General features: G+C 39.7%; 2 protein-coding genes across 6 annotated transcripts in view; one reads left to right on the top strand and one right to left on the bottom strand.

The window, feature by feature from the left end:
- Ofd1 (OFD1 centriole and centriolar satellite protein) overlaps positions 1-11,579 on the top strand; it is a 39,465-nt gene extending 27,886 nt beyond the window's left edge. Inside the window, exons 17-23 of the mRNA XM_052170064.1 lie at positions 178-334; positions 3,232-3,332; positions 5,585-5,698; positions 9,231-9,385; positions 9,980-10,132; positions 10,594-10,661; positions 11,457-11,579. Coding sequence (XP_052026024.1) covers positions 178-334; positions 3,232-3,332; positions 5,585-5,698; positions 9,231-9,385; positions 9,980-10,132; positions 10,594-10,661; positions 11,457-11,499 — 791 coding nt within the window. The 3' untranslated portion in view covers positions 11,500-11,579. The remainder of the gene's footprint in view (positions 1-177; positions 335-3,231; positions 3,333-5,584; positions 5,699-9,230; positions 9,386-9,979; positions 10,133-10,593; positions 10,662-11,456) is intronic.
- A 2,056-nt stretch (positions 11,580-13,635) lies between these two features.
- The window catches only part of Gpm6b (glycoprotein M6B), a 146,668-nt gene continuing 140,867 nt past the window's right edge, over positions 13,636-19,436 (bottom strand). For 3 of the 5 annotated variants that reach the window (XM_052170897.1, XM_052170899.1, XM_052170895.1), the window contains 2 exons: positions 18,484-18,549; positions 13,636-15,557 (listed from right to left, as the gene is read on the bottom strand). In XM_052170897.1, the coding sequence (XP_052026857.1) occupies positions 15,408-15,557; positions 18,484-18,549 (216 nt within the window). In that variant the 3' untranslated portion in view covers positions 13,636-15,407. Of the gene's footprint in view, positions 15,558-15,943; positions 17,094-18,483; positions 18,550-19,436 lie in introns of those variants that run through there. The other 2 variants (XM_052170900.1, XM_052170898.1) reach the window with 1 other exon arrangement.

A 19,436-nucleotide genomic window follows, 5' to 3' on the forward strand; every position in this document is an offset into this window, starting at 1 on the left:
AGTGTTGAGGGAGCTCATAACCTTTGTCTTGCTGCTGATTAGTTTCTGTATACTCTATGTTACTTCTACAGTTTGATTTTGGTTCTCACACATTAAGCTTGGCTGTTTGCAAGGATGGTATAGGATTTATTTTCAAATTAATAGAGCTTTTTAAAGCTGATTGATTCTTCCTCATAGGTCTCAGGAAATTACACATTGCCCCCTCCAGCGCTTGTCTTGACAAAGCGTCCGCATCACCTGCTGCTTCCCCTAGTCCTTGTCCTGAGAGAACAGCCCAGCCATCATCTGTTCCATCCAAGCACAGCTTCTTTGGTCCTCCAGAGCAAAATGCCTGGTAAGTTAGTTTCTCATCATCTTCCATTGAATACTACTGACCTGCTGTTTTGACCTTTACTCCTTTGTCCTTTTTAAGGCAATGTTAAAGATCATATGGCAGTCTGGAATTTATAGTTAGATTGTAAAATCATTTGTGGTCTTTGAAAGTAATTTGAATTAGGGAGTATGCGATTATTGTATGAATAAATATCTTCCTGGGTCTGGATTGGATTTGGTTCCTAAAGATAGATAGTTGCTTATAAAGTTTGTCACAGCAAATAAATTGGGCTCATTTTGAGACTTCGAGAAATTTTACACATGCTGGACAATATATGGAGTAAGGGAAAAACTCATCCATTGCTGGTGGGAGTGAAAATTTGTACATTCATTATATAAATTAATATGGTTGTTCCTCGGAAAATTAGAAATAGATGTACCTTTTTTTTTTTTTTTTTTTTTGGGATTTGTTTTTTTCGAGACAGGGTTTCTCTGTATGGTCCTGGCTGTCCTAGAAATCACTCTGTAGACCAGGCTGGGCTGGAACTCAGAAATCCGCCTGCCTCTGCCTCCCAGAGTGCTGGGATTACAGGAAATAGATGTACTTTAAGATTGATCCAACTAGCTAAGTAGTATTCCATTGTGTAAATATACCACATTTTCTGTATCCCTCCATTGAGGGATATCTGGGTTCTTTCCAGCTTCTGGCTATTATAAATAAGGCTGCTATGAACATAGTGGAGCATGTGTCCTTATTGCATTCTGGGGAATCCTCTGGGTATATGCCCAGGGGTGGTATATAGCTGGGTCCTCCAATAGTATTATGTCCAGTTTTCTGAGGAACCACTAGACTGATTTCCAGAGTGGTTGTACCATCTTGTAATTCCACCAAAAGTGGAGGAATGTTCCTCTTTCTCCATATCCTCGCCAACACCTGCTGTCTCTTGAGTTTTTGATCTTAGCCATTTTGACTGGTGTGAGGTGGAATCTCAGGGTAGTTTTGATTTGCATTTCCCTGATGACTAAGGATTTTGAACATTTCTTTACGTGAATGCTAGCGGTCAGGGAAGCCGGAGAGGGTTGATTGGGGAACAGGCGGGGGGGGGGGAGAGGGGTTATGAGACTTTGGGGGGGAACCAGGAAAGGGGACAGTATTTGAAATGTAAATGAAGAATATATCTAATAAAAATATTAAGAAAAAAAGATTGATTCAGCTATACCACTTTTTGGCATATACCCAAAGGATGCTTTATCCTACCAGAGTAGCACTTGCTCAACTATGTTTTTTGCTGGTCTATTCTTATCAGCTAGAAATTCAAAAAGCCAGGATGTCCATTAATGGACAAATTGATAAAATTGTGGTACATTTAAACATTGGAATATGATTTAGCCAATAAAAAATGAAATGGTAAAGTTTACAGGTAAAAAAAAAAATATGTTTTGAGGGTCAGGAGTGATGACACACACCTTTAATTCCAGCACTCCTGAAGCAGAGGCAGGCAAATTTCTGAGTTCAAGGCCAGCCTGGTCTACAGAGTGAGTACCAGGACCGCCAAGGCTACAAAGAGAAACCCTGTCTCAAAAACAAATACACAATGACAAAAAAAAATGTTGTGGCATTTAAATATAAACTAGGTTGCAGTTTGTGGATCATTGAAACAAATTCTGAAGTAATGGTAGACACTAGGGTGTGACTGTCAATGCAGGAAGAAGTGGATTAGGCCAGCAGGTTGCCCGAGCTGTAATTCATAGGCAGGACCACAACAGGAGATTCTGAAATCCTACTTGTGGGCTCCAGTTGGGTACCTGATGTTTATGAATGCTGCCTGTTCATACTTGAAAACTGCTCTGTGTGTCTACCATGGTCCTAGGGCATTTATATTCTTTGATATCTTCTATATTTGTAGTTTTGTTTTCAGACAGACTCATTTGCTATATTGCCAAGGCTGGCTTCAAACTTGTAGTGATCCTCTTGCCTGTGTGCCTCTTGAACTCTGGGGCAACAGGCGTGAGACCCCATGCCCAGCTTGTATTGAATTTTCTTATGAGGAAGCCAAAAAGAGCCTCAAGATCCATTTTATGTAAAGTCAGCACACTTTGATATATAGTTTGGCTTGTGCAGCTGCATCTTCAACTGGTTTGTGCTGATGGCATATGGAATGTGTCTTTAGAGAAAATGTTTTGTGGTTACTGGAAAACTACCCTAGGAATAGTATTGAGAGTATGTTATTCTTTGGAACAATGTCTACTTTAGGGCATAGGGTGGTAACAAGGGAGATGACCAAGTAAATGTAGGCTGGTTGCCAAGAACAATGCCTGGTGGCAAGCTCTGTTCACTGAAGCCATTCTCTCTCCCACTACATACCACACACACACTTTTTTCATTTCATTTTAATTCTCTCTTGAAATACATTGTAATAGAAACTAGGATCTCATACATGCTGGGCAAGCCATTTTTTTTAATGTGTGTGGGTGTTTTGTTTCCATGTATGTTTGTTTCCATGTAGATGCCTTCCTGGTATCTACAGAGGCCAGAAGAAGGTGTCAGATCTCCTAGAACTGAGTTGCAGGCTGTTGCGAGAAGCCATGTAGGTGCTTGGAATTGAACCAAGGTCCTCTAGCAGAGTGGCCAGTACAGCACTTAGAACCATTCTTTATAAGCCAGGGAAAAAATGAGTGTCGGAGCCAAACATCCTTGCTTATGCACATAATCCCGATATTTGGGAGTCTGAGATAGAATTGCCTAGAGTTTGAGGTCAGTTTGGTGTATATAGTTCTAGGCCATCCAAAGAGGACCTATCTTAAAAAAAAAAAATAGCAAAACATTCTGTAAATTATTTTTCACAACCAGACAACCTATTCTCTTGCCTATTTATGTTACTAACACTTCATATTCATGTATTTATTCTTCCAATTTAGTTTATATCAGAGACAAACTGAAACGCAAGATAAAAGTGAGTTTTCAGATGTGGACAAGCAATCTTTGAAGGATAATGAGCAATTTGAACCACCTTTCAGATGTAAGTTTTGAATATTAGGTTTTGTGTATATATGTACATGTTTACATATGTGTCATGACACTTGTGTGGAGGACACACAGAGGACAACTTCAGATGGCATATTTCATTTACCACCTTTAAGGCAGAGTCTCATCATTCTATTGTATACCAGTGTACCAGGCTACCTGGCCTGTGAGTTAACTAATGGAGATTCTCCTGTCTTAGCCCTCCATCATACTTTAGTCATGCTGGGATTATAGACACCCACTATCATGACCCTTTTTATGTGGGTTCTGGGGATTCCAATTCAGGTGCTTCCTCCTCTTGCAAAGCAAACACTTACCTTATGAAGCCAGTCTCCCTAGCTGCATAGCATTTTTGAAAAATTGTATTTACTTTTATGTGTAGAGCTGTTTTGCATGTCTGTGTGTCTTGTGCTCATAGGGGCCAGATGAGGGTGTGAGATTCCCTGGGGCTGAAATTACAGATGATTGTTAACTGTCATGAGAATGCTGGGTGCTAGGAATTGAACTTGGGTCCTCCTTAAGAGCAGCCAATGTTCTTTTTACTGATGAGCTATCTCTTCACCCCCATCCCAACCCTAACATGCACCTATTAGTTTTTATAAGTAGAAATACAGGAAAGCTTTCTTTTAGCAAAGCATTCATATGTTGGGATATGTCTATTTTGTGTTATGGTACAGATGCATTGCTTTATTTTTCTTTTTAAACAATTTTATTGCACTTTTATTATGTGTGTATGCACATGTATGTCATATGTATTTGTATCTGTGTAGCACAGCACACATGTGGAAATGAGAGAACAACTTGCTTGTGTCGGTTCTCTTGGTTCACTCATTGTGTTCCAGGCATTGCACTCAGTATTCAAGTGTAGTGGTAGGCACCTTTACTTGCTGAGCCGGCTTGAAGCCTTGCTTCATCTTTCTGTGACAGAGAATTTTAGAGTGCACTTGAATTTTCTTTGAAAACAATTGGTATAATTCATAGTTTCCAAATAAAAAAGTGTCATAAAGTGAATCTTTTATATTTCATAGCTGAGGTTACTTCAATAAGTGAGTTTTTCACTGTTCATTCTTTTTCCTTTCTGTGGAATACGAAGATATCTTCTTTAAATTATATTGATCCTGTTGATTCTTCAGACTTAAGCAAACCTCATCTTCATTGATAGAATGGAGGTGAAAAAACATTCAAATGAGGGGCTGGGTCAGTGACTCAGTCTGTAAAGGAGACCCACATAAATAAGGCTGGTTGAGTGCTGCATTCTGAAAGTAGAGGCAGGAGGATGCCCGGGGGGTTCCCTAGCCAGCTAGCCTAGCCAAGGCAGTGAAATTTCAGGTTGAATGATAAAAACTGTTTTACAAAAACTAAGGTGGAGCTTGACTGAGAAAGACACTGAGCGTTGACTTGACCTCCACATAGATACACAATAATTAAGATGAGAGTCAAGAAAATGGTGGCCTTGCTATAACCTTGCCTCTGACTGTATCTCCCTACTTTAAAATAAGGATATAGGGTCCATCACCTCTGAGACTTTTTAGCTTGAGAATTTTTTACATTTGTATATTATTTCAATGTCAGATGTGAAAGAATCATATTCTGCATAGTTAAATTAAAAGACTTAGGAATTTTTGTCAATTTTTTAACTCAACAATTAATATGACTTTGTTAAATCATTAATTTTTTTCATTCTTTGAGAATTTCATACGTGGATACAATGTATTTTGATCATAACCATTGCCTGTTCTCCCTCAACTCCTTCCTGACTCCCCCTGCCATGTCTCCCTCCAACCCACTGAGTCCAGTTAGAGATGTCTATATGTGCCCTGGTGTACTGGTGTAGGATCATCTACTAGAGCAGAGGTAACCGAGCAGGAGTCTCTTTCCTTAAAAAAATACAAAAGTGGACTCTTCCCTACTCCAGTAGCTTTGACCTGCCAAAGTTATCCTATCTATACCAGAGTGTTGACTGGCTTTCCATCGTTGAGATTTAAATTGACTCAAAGGACTTTATCAGCAAACCAAATGAAGTTTCTATTAATTCTTTAAAATATAAAGAAACTTGAGAGTAAAGCACTTTGTAAATGGTTAGATTTAGAGCTCTGTAGGAAAGGACAGTTTTGGTGTTCCATAGTCTATCCCTACCACTCCCTAACTCCCAAGCTCCCCCAAATCCTGCACTGCATAGTGCTCCCTATACTTGCTACTGTTACGAAGGACTCATGGCACAATTAATTGTACCTCATGTGGATGTAGGGAACAAGACAGAACAGTTTGAAGCAGAAGGACTCCATCCTGCTGGTGACATGCCTGGCATAGATGTTGCTGCAGCTACTCTGTCTTCAAGACTCATTTCATACAACTACCCAAGTAAGTGGTTCCTTATGTAAATAATAGCTATATATTGCATGCTGATCTGTGTGCTCTGTAACTTATTCCCTACATGATTTCTATTATTACATTTATTTATTAAATTATGTATATTGGTGTATGTCTAGATATGTACATGAGTGTGCCTGGGGGTACCTGGGGAGGCCAGAAGAAGACATTGTATTCTTTGGAGTTGCAGCTACAGGGAGTTGTGAGCTGCCTGGTCATGGGTTCTGGGAATCAAATACTAGTCCTCTGGAAGAGTAGCAAAGAGTTTTAACCCCTGAGCCATCACTCTAGGCCCAACATTAATTGTTTATTTGTTTGTTTGGGTTTTTGTTTGTTTTTGTGTGTTTCTATGGATGTCAAAGGACAACTTGTGGCAATCAGTTCTCATGGATCAAGCTGGGGTTTGTAGCAAGTGCCTTTCTGCTGAGGCATCCCCTGGTCCTGTAGGACTTTCATAAATATCGATAGAGGCTTTAGCTTGTGGCATTATCATTCTTAAGGGACTCTCCCTATATGAACATGTGCAAACTGCTAAGGAAAACCTCTAAGAGTGGACTTCTCATTTAGTCTTTTTTAAAATGTTTATTTAATCGGAGGTGGACAGAGCAATTACATCTTTTTGCTCCTTTTCTGCAAAAAAACGGTCCCATAAGGAACCTTATTATCTTTAGAAATTGTCTTAAAAACCTGAAGTAATGGTCAAGCCCACTGTATAGCTTTACTATCGCAACATTTTAGTATTTATTGTCTTTCTTACTTCATTTATTTCATACATTAGGATAGAAAAACATATTTCAATCTTCAGAAAAGTTTTATGTTACATCGTCACTGAAAGAAAGTGGTCATCAGACTTCTGCCTGGCCCATGCTTCTTTCTCTTCTTCAGTTTATCTACTTCTCCCTCAGGTGGCAGAGGGACTAGAGAGCAGAATTGAGAGGAAATTTATGCGTTCTTCCAGCCCAGTCAACAGCCAGGTCCTTTTCTTCTCACCCTCACACTAAGTTGTCTCTTAGTGCTGCCCCAAAAGGAACATTATTAATATCCCTGTACGGACTGGTTTTGTGTGTCAGCTTGACACAGGCTGGGGTTATCACAGAGAAAGGAGCTTCAGTTGGGGAAGTGCCTCCATGAGGTCCAGCTGTGGGGCATTTTCTCAGTTAGTGATCAAGTGGGGAGGGCCCATTGTGGGTGGTACCATCCCTGGGCAGGTAGTCTTGGGTTCTATAAGAGAGCAAGCCAGTAAGGAACATCCCTCCATGGCCTTGGCATCAGCTCCTGCTTCCTGACCTGCTTGAGTTCAGTCCTGACTTCCTTTGGTGATGAACAGCAACATGGAAATGTAAGCTGAATAAAAAAAACCTCCTTCCTCCCCAACTTGCTTCTTGGTCATGATGTTTTGTGCAGGAATAGAAACTCTAAGACAACCCCACACACAACATACTCAAAGCCCGTCTATAGTAGTTTCATGGTACTCTGGAAGTACTCTGGAAGCCACAGTACTCAGAAAGATGAGGAGCTCCTGAAAAGGAGCTAGAGATTTTGATTATGCTCATTCCTGAGTAAGTTAAGTGTGCTTTGCGAGGCAATTCATTTAACCAGACCAAGCAAGCACCTTCTCTCTGTTGGGCAGTTGCCTAGGGGTAGGTATAGTCAACCAAATCAAGCTCCTGCCTTTATGGAGAGTCTGAGATAAGAAGGTGGGGCAATAGGCGGGCGATGGTGGTGCACGCCTGTAATCCCAGCACTCTGGGAGGCAGAGGCAGGCGGATCTCTGAGTTCAAGGCCAGCCTGGTCTACAGAGTGACTTCCAGGACAGCCAGGGCTACACAGAGAAACCCTGTCTATAAAAAAAACAAATCCAAAAAAAAAAAAAAAAGAAGGCGGGGCAATGAAGGAGTCCACCAGACCATCACTGGGCAGAAGGTGCAACAGCCATGTTCACAGACTTGAAGGAAGGCAAAATGGAAAGGAGGGGCATGGTAATTGTGTCTATGGAAATAAGTGTGAGCTTTTGGTATTTTAATTTTATGAAAAGCATATATTAAATAGCTGGATGGATGGTAGATAGATCTGTGTGGCCATTTTCTTTGAGTAAAGCTAGTTGTTATTCCTGCTAAGCATCTGGAACAAAGCACAACACAAGAGTCTGAAATCCTTTGGTGAACCTGTGGCATTGTCGCTAATTAGCATTTTTTGAGTGAAAAAATGTAGGTCATGGGCTAGAGCTGAAAGAATGGCCAGCATCATCATCTGTGAAACCGAGACTTATTTAAACCTTTGAAGGGCAGGGACCTGTGCCAAGAATGAAAGGAAAAAACAGACAAGTAATTAAAACATGAGCCTTGCTCAGAAGAAATAGAAGTGGGCAAAATAGGCACAAATGATTTTTTCTTTTTCTTTTTTTTTTCAGAAAGAGGGTATAATGTATTTGGCAAATAATGTGCTGGCATATTTATGTATCACTTGGGGTAAGGAGGACCTCACAGACGAACTGTCTGTAGCAGCAAGAGGAATTGGATAAGCACACAAGCACTGGTGGCTCAGTGGATATGGGATAGACTCTGTTGCCTGGGCTGCTCTTAAACTTGTGGGCTCAGCCTCTTGAGTTGCTAGCTTTATAGATGTGTATTTCCATGGCCTACCTAGACAGAGATGATGAAAGAACCAGTATAACTTTGGGAGGGTGCTAGTATTTTGGGATTTCTCCATTTCTATGACAGAAATCCCATTAAAAACATGGTTGTTAGGCTGGGGGAAATGGTCAGGAATGAAGAAAGACATGGAAATGATTAGGGGTTAGAAATGGGTCGTTGGCTAAGAGCTCTAATGCTCTTCTAGAAGACCCAGGCTCAATTCCTATCATCCATATGGCAGCTCACCACTGTCTGTAACTCTAGTCCCAAGTGATCCATTGCTCTCTTCTGGCCTTCTCAGGCATTGCGTACACATGGTGCACAGATACACATGCAAGCAAAACACCTGTACACATTGAATGACAATGGAGAAAAAAGGATGATCCCTAGAAAGGACCAGGATCAGTACAGCTTGAACTGAATAGTGGTCGTAGTGCCAGAGGATAAATAGGAGGAGGGAGCTCTGTTCTGTTTGCAGGTAGGAATGACTTGAGCATCTTTTTTAGGAGTAGGGAGAAAGGGCTTTGAAATTGCTGTGGTTTTGAAACCCCTAATGATGTGCTAATATTTCTAAATATAGGGAATGGATTGTAATGAAACATGAAGGCAGAACTGTAGGATTTGCTATGGAGAGGCTGAAGCATGGAGAGAAGAGATGGATGAAGAGGATATGGTGTGGGGTCATTCTTGGTGTGGTGGCTTATATCATCTCAGGAAAGTAAAAGTCTAGGAGTGTTCCTGGGCGTCAGTCTGTGAGCTAGAAGACAATAAAAATAGACCAACAACTTAGAGCAGGACATCAGAGTCAGAAAAATCAAGCAGGCCTGCAGAAGACTAGATTTGAAAAATCTGATGCTGGTAGCTCCTCCCTCTGTTTTCTGTCCTTTAAGGTGCTGCTCAGAGCCAAACTGGAGAACAAAAAGAACAGCAGCTATGGGAACTCCACGTGAAAGAACGCAGGCAGAGAGAAGAACAAAGGCAGAATGAACGGCAAGAAGCTATAGAGAGGGAAAGAAGAGAGCTGGAAAAACTAGAGCAGGAGCGGGTAATGTGCCCCCTAAATCTCTGTACATGGTTCTCCAGTGGGCACCTTCAGCAGGTACCAGCTTAAGGCTGGGAGCCAGTAATGCTGTCTGGTCAGAGAAGCAGCAGGTGATCTCAAAGACATTGTTTCCTTTCCTGTTGAGCTCCTTCTGAGCAACTTGGTTTTGAAAAGATATTCACATGTATTCTCATCTGTTGTATAACTTCCCTCTGTATATGCACTCCAGGAGAGCCAGCTCGCCAGCTGGAAAAGCTAGGGCAAAAAGGCGGGTCTAATCAGGCCACAGTGGCGTCTAGGCGCACACAGCTCTGTCTACCTCTCCTTGCCTTTCTTGTTCTGATTTTAGTGCTAGGCAGATGAATTGCTCTTGGCTACTTAATATGCCTTACACATGTTCTTGGCTTCCTGGTTAATCCTTTCCTTCCTTGAAATGACATGTTTGTCTGATGGTAGCAATGACTTTATTTTAAACACACATTTCTCTGGTATGCAAGTTGTACTTCCAGGATAAGGATCTTATTAGTATGATTTTTAAGACTGAGAAACTTTTAAAACGTTTACGTATTTCCTCTTTTGCCACTGGTCTGTTTCTAGAGGATGATTGAAGAGTCACTGAAGATCGAGATGGAAGAAGAATTAGAAAAGAGTGTTCAAGACCAGAAAGACAAATCAACTCATGGTGAAAATCCTTTAGAAAAATACATGAAAATTATCCAGCAGAAACAGGAACAATCAAGTGCAGATAAGGTGCCTATGCTATGGGTAGCGATCAGATGGCAGAGGAGAGGGGAGGCACTGGGGAGGCTTATTCTGACACCTTAGGACATGTGTTCTCTATTGAAAGATTAAAGGCCACAAAGTGAATACTTGAAATAGAACCAGGATTCTGTAAAATATATATTTCAGCCTTAGTTTAGGTAAAATATTGAAGAGATTCTAATTTTTAATTTTGTACCTGATAGGATGTTTTATTTGATGTTTCATTGAGTTGTAGATTGTGAAACATTTTTCTTTCTGAATTATGAATGCTCAAAATACATGCTATGGATTATTTGGATGTGCTTTCTAAGTTTCACTTTAATGAGGACTTTTATTAGGCTCTTATATCTGTTTCCAAAATAATTATTAGAGAAATCAAAGTGTACTAATTCTTGGCTGTTTTTGAAATTAACTTGTTTCAAAATTCTTCTTTCTCCATCCTGTGCTAGAGCTCCAAAAAATCGGGCAAAGAATGCTCACTAGTGGACATGATGATGCCTAGTGACAAGGATGAAAGGTAGGCTTCCCACAGGCAAAGCAGTATTACTCATGTTGTCTGCTAAAAACGATCAGATTTGCCTTCAAGAAATTATTGGATCAGTAAAAATTACTACTTCTGAAAGTTGGGTATAGTAGTATATTCTGGTAATTCCAGCACTCGGCAGCCTGAGGCAGGAAGATGAAGGCCTTGAAGCTAGCTTGGGCTACATATTAAGACTCTGAAAAGTTACGAATTTAAAAAGATGAGGATTTACTTCAGTTAGTAGAGTGTTTAACAGATAGATGTCCCTGGGTTCAATCCCAGACACTCATAAACAGGGCATGGTGCCACATGCCTGTAATTCCATTACTGGTAGAAGCAGGAGGACTAAAAATTTAAGGTCAGTTTTGGTTACATAGTTTGGGGCCAGCCTGAGACAGGAGACCTTGCATTAAAAAACAAAACAGAGCAAAATAAAAAGCCACTGGTTTCAAAAAGTCGATTGTGATTTGAGTTGTGAAATTGACCCTGATACTAATTAGGGCAAAAACACTACAAGAAAAGAAGGAAGGAGTAGGACCATGGAGCAGTGCTTCTCAGCCTTCCCAATACTGTGACCCTTTAATACAGTGCCTCAGGCTCTGGTCACCCCAGCCAGAAGGTTGTTTTCATTGCTACTTCATAACTGTAATGTTGCTACTGTTATCAATTGTAAACAGATGTTTCCCTTGGTCTTAGGTGACCCTTGTGAAAGGGTTGTTACCTATAGGTTGAGAACCACTGATCTAGAAGTTGCCATGAATGTTTTAAATACCTTATTTTTCTCTTTAGTTCTCCAGGCTTTTCTCATGAAGAAGCAGATGACATCTGGTAATCACATTAGTTATCTAGTTTCTCACATACAAAAAAATCATGTAATATGTGTTCTTGTTTTTCTATAATTAAAATTGTCAATGAAAATCTTTGTGCATAGTGTTTTTTTTAACATTGTTTTAATTTTGTACCATGATGCATGAGACCACAGTAACAGAGTCAGTTGAGCCCTTCCTCTATCCCTTTTATTCTTTTGAGACTGGATCTCAGAAGCCCTGGCTGGCCTTGAACTCACAAATTCACCTGCCTCTGCCTCCCTTTTAAGGCATGCATCACCACACTTGGTCTGTGTAATCCTCTCTTTAGCCATGGAATTTATTCATTATACTAAAATGGAATTCTCCTCTCTGGTTTTGACTTAAGTTATACCTTGTTGAAAGCTTATCTTGCCACGTGCCAGGCTTACATTTGCTAAGTTTAAGCTGTGTGCCCCCTGCTCTACACTTGGGCTATAATGTGTAAAACAGGAAGCCATCCTGCCACCACAGGTTTCTCCCTTGACATGAACACAAAAATTTTTTTGTAATATCTATAAATATTTTGCATCTGCTGTCATTAAACTTGTAGGTTCTCCAGTATTCATATGTTGGAACCCTAGTGTGATGGTATTAGGAGCTGGGCCTCTGGGGCATGGTGACAGGAAAGCAGATCCTCCTACATAGAGTGAATGAGAGATGTCGTCCCTTTCAGAAGTACCAAGAACTTGACACTGTATAAGTCAAGGCCTGACCCTTACCAGACACTGAACTTGCCAGCACTTTGTTACTGAGATTCTCAGTCTTCAGAACTGTAAAAATAAGACAAAAAGCCCAAAGTTCTATTCTTTATAGGTTACTTTGTCTAAGATTTTTTTTTTTGTAGCAGGAGTAAGCCAGCATCTTTGCTATAGAATCCTTGATTCTTATTTATAATGGGTGGACTTGATTTTTTTTAAATATGTAGGTTTTTCTTATAACTTTTACTTCTTTTTTTTAAACCCTCCAAGACAGGATTTCTTTGTCTAACAGTCCTGGCTGTCCTGAAACTCACTTTGTAGGTCAAGCTGGCTTCAAACTCATAGAGATCTGCCTGCCCATGCCACTCAAGTGCTGGGATTAAAGGTGTGCCACTACTACCTGACTCATTTTCATCCTTTAAAATGTTTTTTTTTTTCTTTAAACCAGAGGTAATTGGAAAAACCTGTGCCTCTCAGGCCCCGCCCCAGGTTCCTATGTGTGCCGGCAGAATTGCTGTCAGGGTTATTTGTGTTTTTGTTAATCCACTATAGTATTTATTCAGGAGGCTTATCCAGTAATAGAAGATAGCAACCTAATCAGATGGTATTAAGTGAAACAAACTTCATTACATTTGGGCTCCTGCTCATTGACCTGCAGGATGTGAGCGAAGGTGAGTGATCCACAGGCAACAGCTCACTTAGAGGTGGTGTGTCCATAGTGCCAAAGGCAGGGCCTCATGAAGAAAGGTCAGGTGAGACCAAGTGTGTACTCATCCTGACAGTGTTAGTTCAAGTTAGAGAAGAAATCCCAAGACAAATTTAGTGCTGCTGCTTAGAGAATTAACTGTTAGAATTAGATTTCATTATATCCCCAAATATACCTTTCCCCCTAGACTTTGGCTTATGAGTCAACAGTTTATCAACCTTTATTAAAGTTCTTTATTTTTTTTTTAATTTTACCCAAGATTAAACTATATGTATGTGTTAATTCTTTAGGTAGATTTTTTTTATTGGAAAAACTAGTTATGAAAATCCTGTGCTTTTCCCAGACTTTTAAGTGCTAGTAGCATTTTATATAAAATACAGCCCAGTAGGTTACAATATTTTCTCAATTTGCTCTTCCTAAAAACGTATGTGTGTGTGTGTGTGTGTGTGTGTGTGTGTGTGTGTGTGTGTGTACACACGGGCACTTACATAAAATAAAATCAGTACTGTTCTCCCATTGACTGTATTTCTCTACCTATGTAAAATCTTGATGATGTGTATTGTTCAAAAATGACACCATACCACAAACAGAGAAAGATAGGATTTATGTATGGTAAAAAGGCAAGCGAATGAAGCTATAATTTTATTTCATTATTCTTTAGTACATCCACAACTATTTCCACCTAAATAGATCTTTAAAATAAGCATACACAAGTATTGACTATTATCTACAAATATTTATTGTAACACTTGAATAGAACTACAGGAAGCCCTTGGCACTGATAGAAAATATTGATTCACTGTTAGGTTACAAAAATTTATACATAGCAAAATTTAATGCTCTTTACATAAAAAATATTAGACTACTTCAACAAAACTTTCAAAAATTCCTGGCAATAGCTACCAGAATTAGAAAAGTAAAATTAGGCTTTAGACACTGCCTCTTCTAGAACACTAGACTCTAACAGCACCTCCACTGCTGGAAAAAATATTGAATTCTGTCATGCAACAGGAAAACAAAACACTAAGCTATCTTGGAACAACTGTTCTACACAGAAGAGAGCGTCTCCCAACTAAAAGGAATCCAAATAGGCGTTTCTCGGCATTAACCAAAAGAAAAAAAAATCCAAATGAAATATTATAGTTGATGTTCAATTTTAATAGCATCTTGATAAAGGTATGCTTCCTTTCATTTGAATACATTTCTGCACATGTATATGTTTTAAAATCCAGGAAACAGCCAAACCACAAGTTAACTCTTAACATGAATATACATAGTTAACCCTATAGTATGCAGCCCCTTTGAAAAGCACTGATGCACCCCACAGTTATATGGATCATTCCAGAGAGAACAACACAAAACTTACCATCACTAATACCCAGTACCTATTAGTCACTTAATGTTCTGGAACACAATGAGTTAGAAGGCAAGTTTCTTTTGAAAATGGCTTAAACTCGAGCAGTTTTCTTGCTGAATAACAAACATTATTATTCCAGGAAATTAAGATTTAGATAGGAAAACAAATATCAACCCTAATTTAAATTACTTATGTATTAAAGTCTATAAAAGTAGGAGGTCTGTGGTCAATTTGCAGTTAGATTTTAGATCGTTGATATGAAACTGTAAACTCACTGTCCAGACCACTTAAAAATGATTTAGAATGGTGGTCATTTTAACAAGGTAACACTTCTTAAGAAAGATATTCATGGAAAAAATCTATGAAGGAAATTTGGGTTTCTGGTTATAATATAAATGGTTAGAAATTGAAAGCAAATATTAAGGCAGAGCTGATATTTGTTTCTAAACAAGAATAGTGATCACCAAATCCTCACTCCCATTGTTACTATGTGATCGACTATAAAGCTGATTTTGCAGAGCTCCAGTCGGAATCCAGCTTCTGCACTGATATATTTATCATAATTGCAGCTCATTTTACCATTACTAAAAGATAAGTTTCTGAGTGGCTTGGGAAATGAATGTGTGAGACCGTGGGGGTGCTGATAAAATTTTAAGTTTGGAAGAATCACATCTTTGATGAGCCAAAGGTTAATAAAGGTCAGCTATAAAAAATGAACTTCACACCAATTCTATTTTGATAATACTTGAGGACAGGTGGCACATGTAAATCTAGGGCCATATCCTTTGATGCTGGCATGCCATAGGTCCCCATTAAGGAACATGATGTGTTAGAACTGCTCTAGCAGTTAACTGCTCATGCCACGATTTTCCAAAGGATGAATAATGGTCATTCTGTCAAAGTGTTGCCTTTTAAAATGGCTAATGTGAAACCTCCAATATTTGTTCTAAAGAAAATGATTTACCCACTGGAAGGTTTTCCTAGAGATCCACCCCAGCAGCTTGAGACAGACAGTGAAATGTTGGTACATCTACATTAGTTTGGTGGGATACACATCTGTACTGCAGAGCAGCTGTCTGATGATGTGTCAGAGCTGTAAATTCGTCGGCTGACACGCTCTGGCAAACACTTTTAAGTGTAAGAATTGAGTTGTTCTTTTGACCGAGACTGGATATCTTGCAGTTCCTGTTCTTCCTTTGCTTTGATATCCTGGTAAGCCTGCATTTTGCTTGCATCCTTTAAGTAAGCCCAGTTAGAAGACAGTATCATGAGGAAGTGGATCTGGAAAAGAAGGGTGAGCATGACGGCTAGTGAGCATGTGAGAAGGCAAAGCGAGCTGCTAGTCAGATTACGGATGAGCTGGAGAAGGGCGAGGGTTATTTGCTATTAATACTCTTCTGCTGGCAGGCACGGAGCATGCTCTACTAGTTGGCTTCACAGTACGAGGCTGAAGAAACGTTAGTATGCAAATACAATGAACTTGGGAATAAAATGGCCAAAGTTATTGTTAAGAAGTAAAAATGAAATATATGTCAGTGCTTTTTTCCATTTTGAGAGTAATTTTAAAAGACCAATGCAGAAGTTCAGAAACACGTTGCTTTTTATGTTTAAAAATGTGGAGCAAAGACTTATCTGTGGGTAAAAGAAAAATCCCCAAAAGGCCTACAAAGTGTGAAAAAATGTTTATTTTGAGTAAATGAATATAGAAGTATATATTTAACATGGAGAAATTAAATGAATGTCAAAACCAAAATTAAAAACTAAGTATGCAGTCTGCATGTTAACAATTTTTTAGCAATGAGAACTATTTTTCTTCCTTTTATAACTGCCAGTATTTCATTTCCTCTAAGTTCATTTCACATAAAAGTCCTTAACATTCTTTACAGTTTCTGTGGCACACACACATCCTTCCCATGGATTTTCCCATTGCCCGGAGCAAATCTACATAGCTCAGTTTCCTTAAAGACCACACTCCCTTCTCATACCATACTTTCTTCTCAACGTAGATGAGACCGTCAGCTCTGGGCCCAACTTCTCTTCCCATGAAAATCTTACATGTAATTCAAGAACCTAGTTGTGAGGGAACAGTTGCTATGCAGCAAGACAAGTTAAAGGTATCAGCTTTGTGCATTCTAAAGAAGGGATGGTGTTTCAAAAATATGTAATCATTTTTCAGAAAAATCAAATGGGTAATACCCTTCAAATTTTTATCTGGCCTAACTTGGCATCGATTTGGTAAGGAGCCAACCATGTGATATAAAAGCCTTTTAAACTTAATTTTAACTATGCATACGAAATCTTTTCTAGAAAGGTGTGACAAAATGAAAGCTAGGTTCTAAAGGTCCACCTTCAGCACTCGTTCTCTTTCCCATCACTAAGGCTGGTTATCAAGCAAGCAAAACTAACGGAAAAGACAGGAGTGTCAAGGTGTTAATATTCCATTGAGAGATACTGCTCAGAGTTTGTTCAAGAAAATTATTTTTCAAAGGATGCTTACCAGTGTCAGTAAATAACAATCCTTTTCAAACTGTGGGAATAGCCAGACCCCATTCTTTTGTAATTCACGTATAGTAAGTCCTATTTAGTCTACCATGCAAAGTGAGTTAACTGAAGCTATTTACAAATTACTGTAGCAACTGCAGGAACCTAGGCTCCGCTTTAGTCTGGAGTGTCAGTGCTGTTCATGCTACAGAGCTGAGCTTTCCTAAATATAGCTCCTTATCGACCTTATGCAATTTAGAACTTAGTGCAGCAGTCTTCCCGACTCTTAAACTTCAAAACCGCATAGTTATATGTAGTAGCCATCATGTAGATCAGCTGGTGGAAGAGAACAAAACAGGGCGGTAAGATATAGGCAGTGAGAGCTGATGGTGTGACACCTCTAAACCAGGGCAGGGAAAAGTGCCAGTGCCAGTTTGATCACCTTCTAATCAAAGCAGATGATTTCTCTCATCTAGCACATACCTCTTTTCTGATCACACATACATAATGGAAGTCCTTGGCTCTGCCCTCAGTAAGCTTATTAAAAAGCCTTGGATGCATTTCAAGAATAACGAGATACAGAGCTGGGTCAGCAGTATGAGAGATGAAGCTTAGTGCCCTATTTCTTCTCATCTTTCCCAAACTGCCTGCTCAGCACCAATTAGTCTTCCTGCCTGTTGCTCAGCCAAGAGAACAGGTCACGACCATGGTGATTTCATGGGAAGGAATGACTTAATGCTTAGGAAAGCTGAGGATGGGTCATTCCCAAGCAGCTGAAATCTCTTTGCTCTCCCAACCTCATACTAGTTTTCTACAAATCATAAACCAAGCAAAACAAACATGCATGCAAACCTGTTTGCTTATAAGTTGATTCTCATTTTGTGCAGATTCCATGTTTGCCTATGTGGTAAAATATGTAATCACCAAAACAGTATTTTCTCACCCATGCCTAGGCATGTGCAAAGCACTTAAGGATTTGGCTCCCCTTATGTGCACAGTTCCAGCTGAGGTTTACAGAAGTGAAACTTTGCTGCATTTGTTTTGCACCCACAGTAAACAAACATCCAATTCCACATTTGCTAAAATAGTTCCCAAGAGAGGTGTGCAAGTGCCTTCCAGAGATAATGTGCATGGAGAACCTTTACGTAGGCATGGGTGATACTGATGTTGCCCATGAACTCACTAGTGTTGTATCAACAGTATATATTAACTAAGGTGTCTTACACTGAAATCTACATAGGATGACATGACCAAGAGGCTACTCTTAGTGATTCATCCAGCAGGCTATGTTCAGTTTATACAACTTAGCATTTGATTTGACTTTGTAGAAGATTATTTCTGCACATAAGGAGATCAACTGTATATTATCTTTCTATTCGGAAGTCAAGATTTCTTTACAAAGAAATAGGCAGTGTCTCACATGAGTGTCTGTCCCTGAATGAAATCATGGAACTAATTGCTAAATGCAATAAGGCAACATGCTATGCCTAGTCAGCAGGTGTTGGTACCCTCTTTTCTTTCCAGTGTCCAAATTGCATCAGTCCGTGCCAAGGCAGCCACTAGTACTTCCTGCAAACTAGACATTCAGTAAGTTTACAGAGGGAACAGTTAACCACAGCAGAATACACAGATCCTTTGCTTCATCTGCTGGTAGAAACTGAAAGGGAAACCTGTGATTCTGAGGCAGGGGAGGAATGCTACACTAGGGTGGTTCTGGGATACTCACCAGGGCAATGACGGTGGCACCAGCTCCAGCACAAGCCACAATGAACAGGTGATAGGACATGTAGAACTAGGAAAGAATAGGGCACCATGAGCATTTTGTGGCACAGGAAGGGCCTTACATGTGTTCTGGAATGATGTTTCACCCTCCATCACAGATACTGGCTGCCAGCCTGGGCATAAGCCCACATGCCCTTTGAGCCCTGGATGCATGTTGAAATCACTGTGGGAACTTCAAGCCTTTCTGATGCTCAGTCTGTACCGCAGACCAATCACATCATATTACCAAAAGCCTTGGCCTCAACCATGGATATGTCCCTTGATGACTGCAATGTGCAGCCAAGGTTAGGAGGCTCTGCTCTGACCCAACAGTTCATGCTATGGCTATACAAACCGACAGGCCAGATAGGGTAGAGGCAGATTGTTTCTATAAGTTGGTGCTTTCCAAAAACACATCACTGCTATCTTAAACATACACACTCCTATCAATGCATTAAAGACTTTTGTTTCATAAACAGTTGTAAGCCCACAGCTGATGAATAGTGTTAAGAAAGTTTGATTTTAAAGTATTAGGGTATATTGCCAAATGACTAAAAAGGAAAAGAAAAGCCATTATCACAAGTTCTGGAAATATGAACGATTGATTAGCTCTGGCCTCTTATTAAAAACCTGACATATGCGCAAATTTAGGATACCTTCTTATTCTATTGTTGTTTTAAATTGTAGTTCTGGTTATGGATGTTTTGTATGCATATAAAATGTATGTGTACCACATATGTGCCTGGTGTCCTTGGCGGACAGAAGAAAATTTTAGGTGCCCTGGGACTGGAGTTACCAGGTGATTGTGAGTTGCTATGTGTTGCTCTATGGGTTCTGGGAATGGAACCTGGGTCTTCCTGAGCAGCACTAAGTATTCTTAACTGCTAAGCAATCTCTCTGCTTTCTAGCCCCAGACCT

The sequence above is a fragment of the Apodemus sylvaticus genome, chromosome X (genome assembly GCF_947179515.1).
Source record: "Apodemus sylvaticus chromosome X, mApoSyl1.1, whole genome shotgun sequence".
In the NCBI taxonomy this organism is placed as follows: domain Eukaryota; kingdom Metazoa; phylum Chordata; class Mammalia; order Rodentia; family Muridae; genus Apodemus; species Apodemus sylvaticus.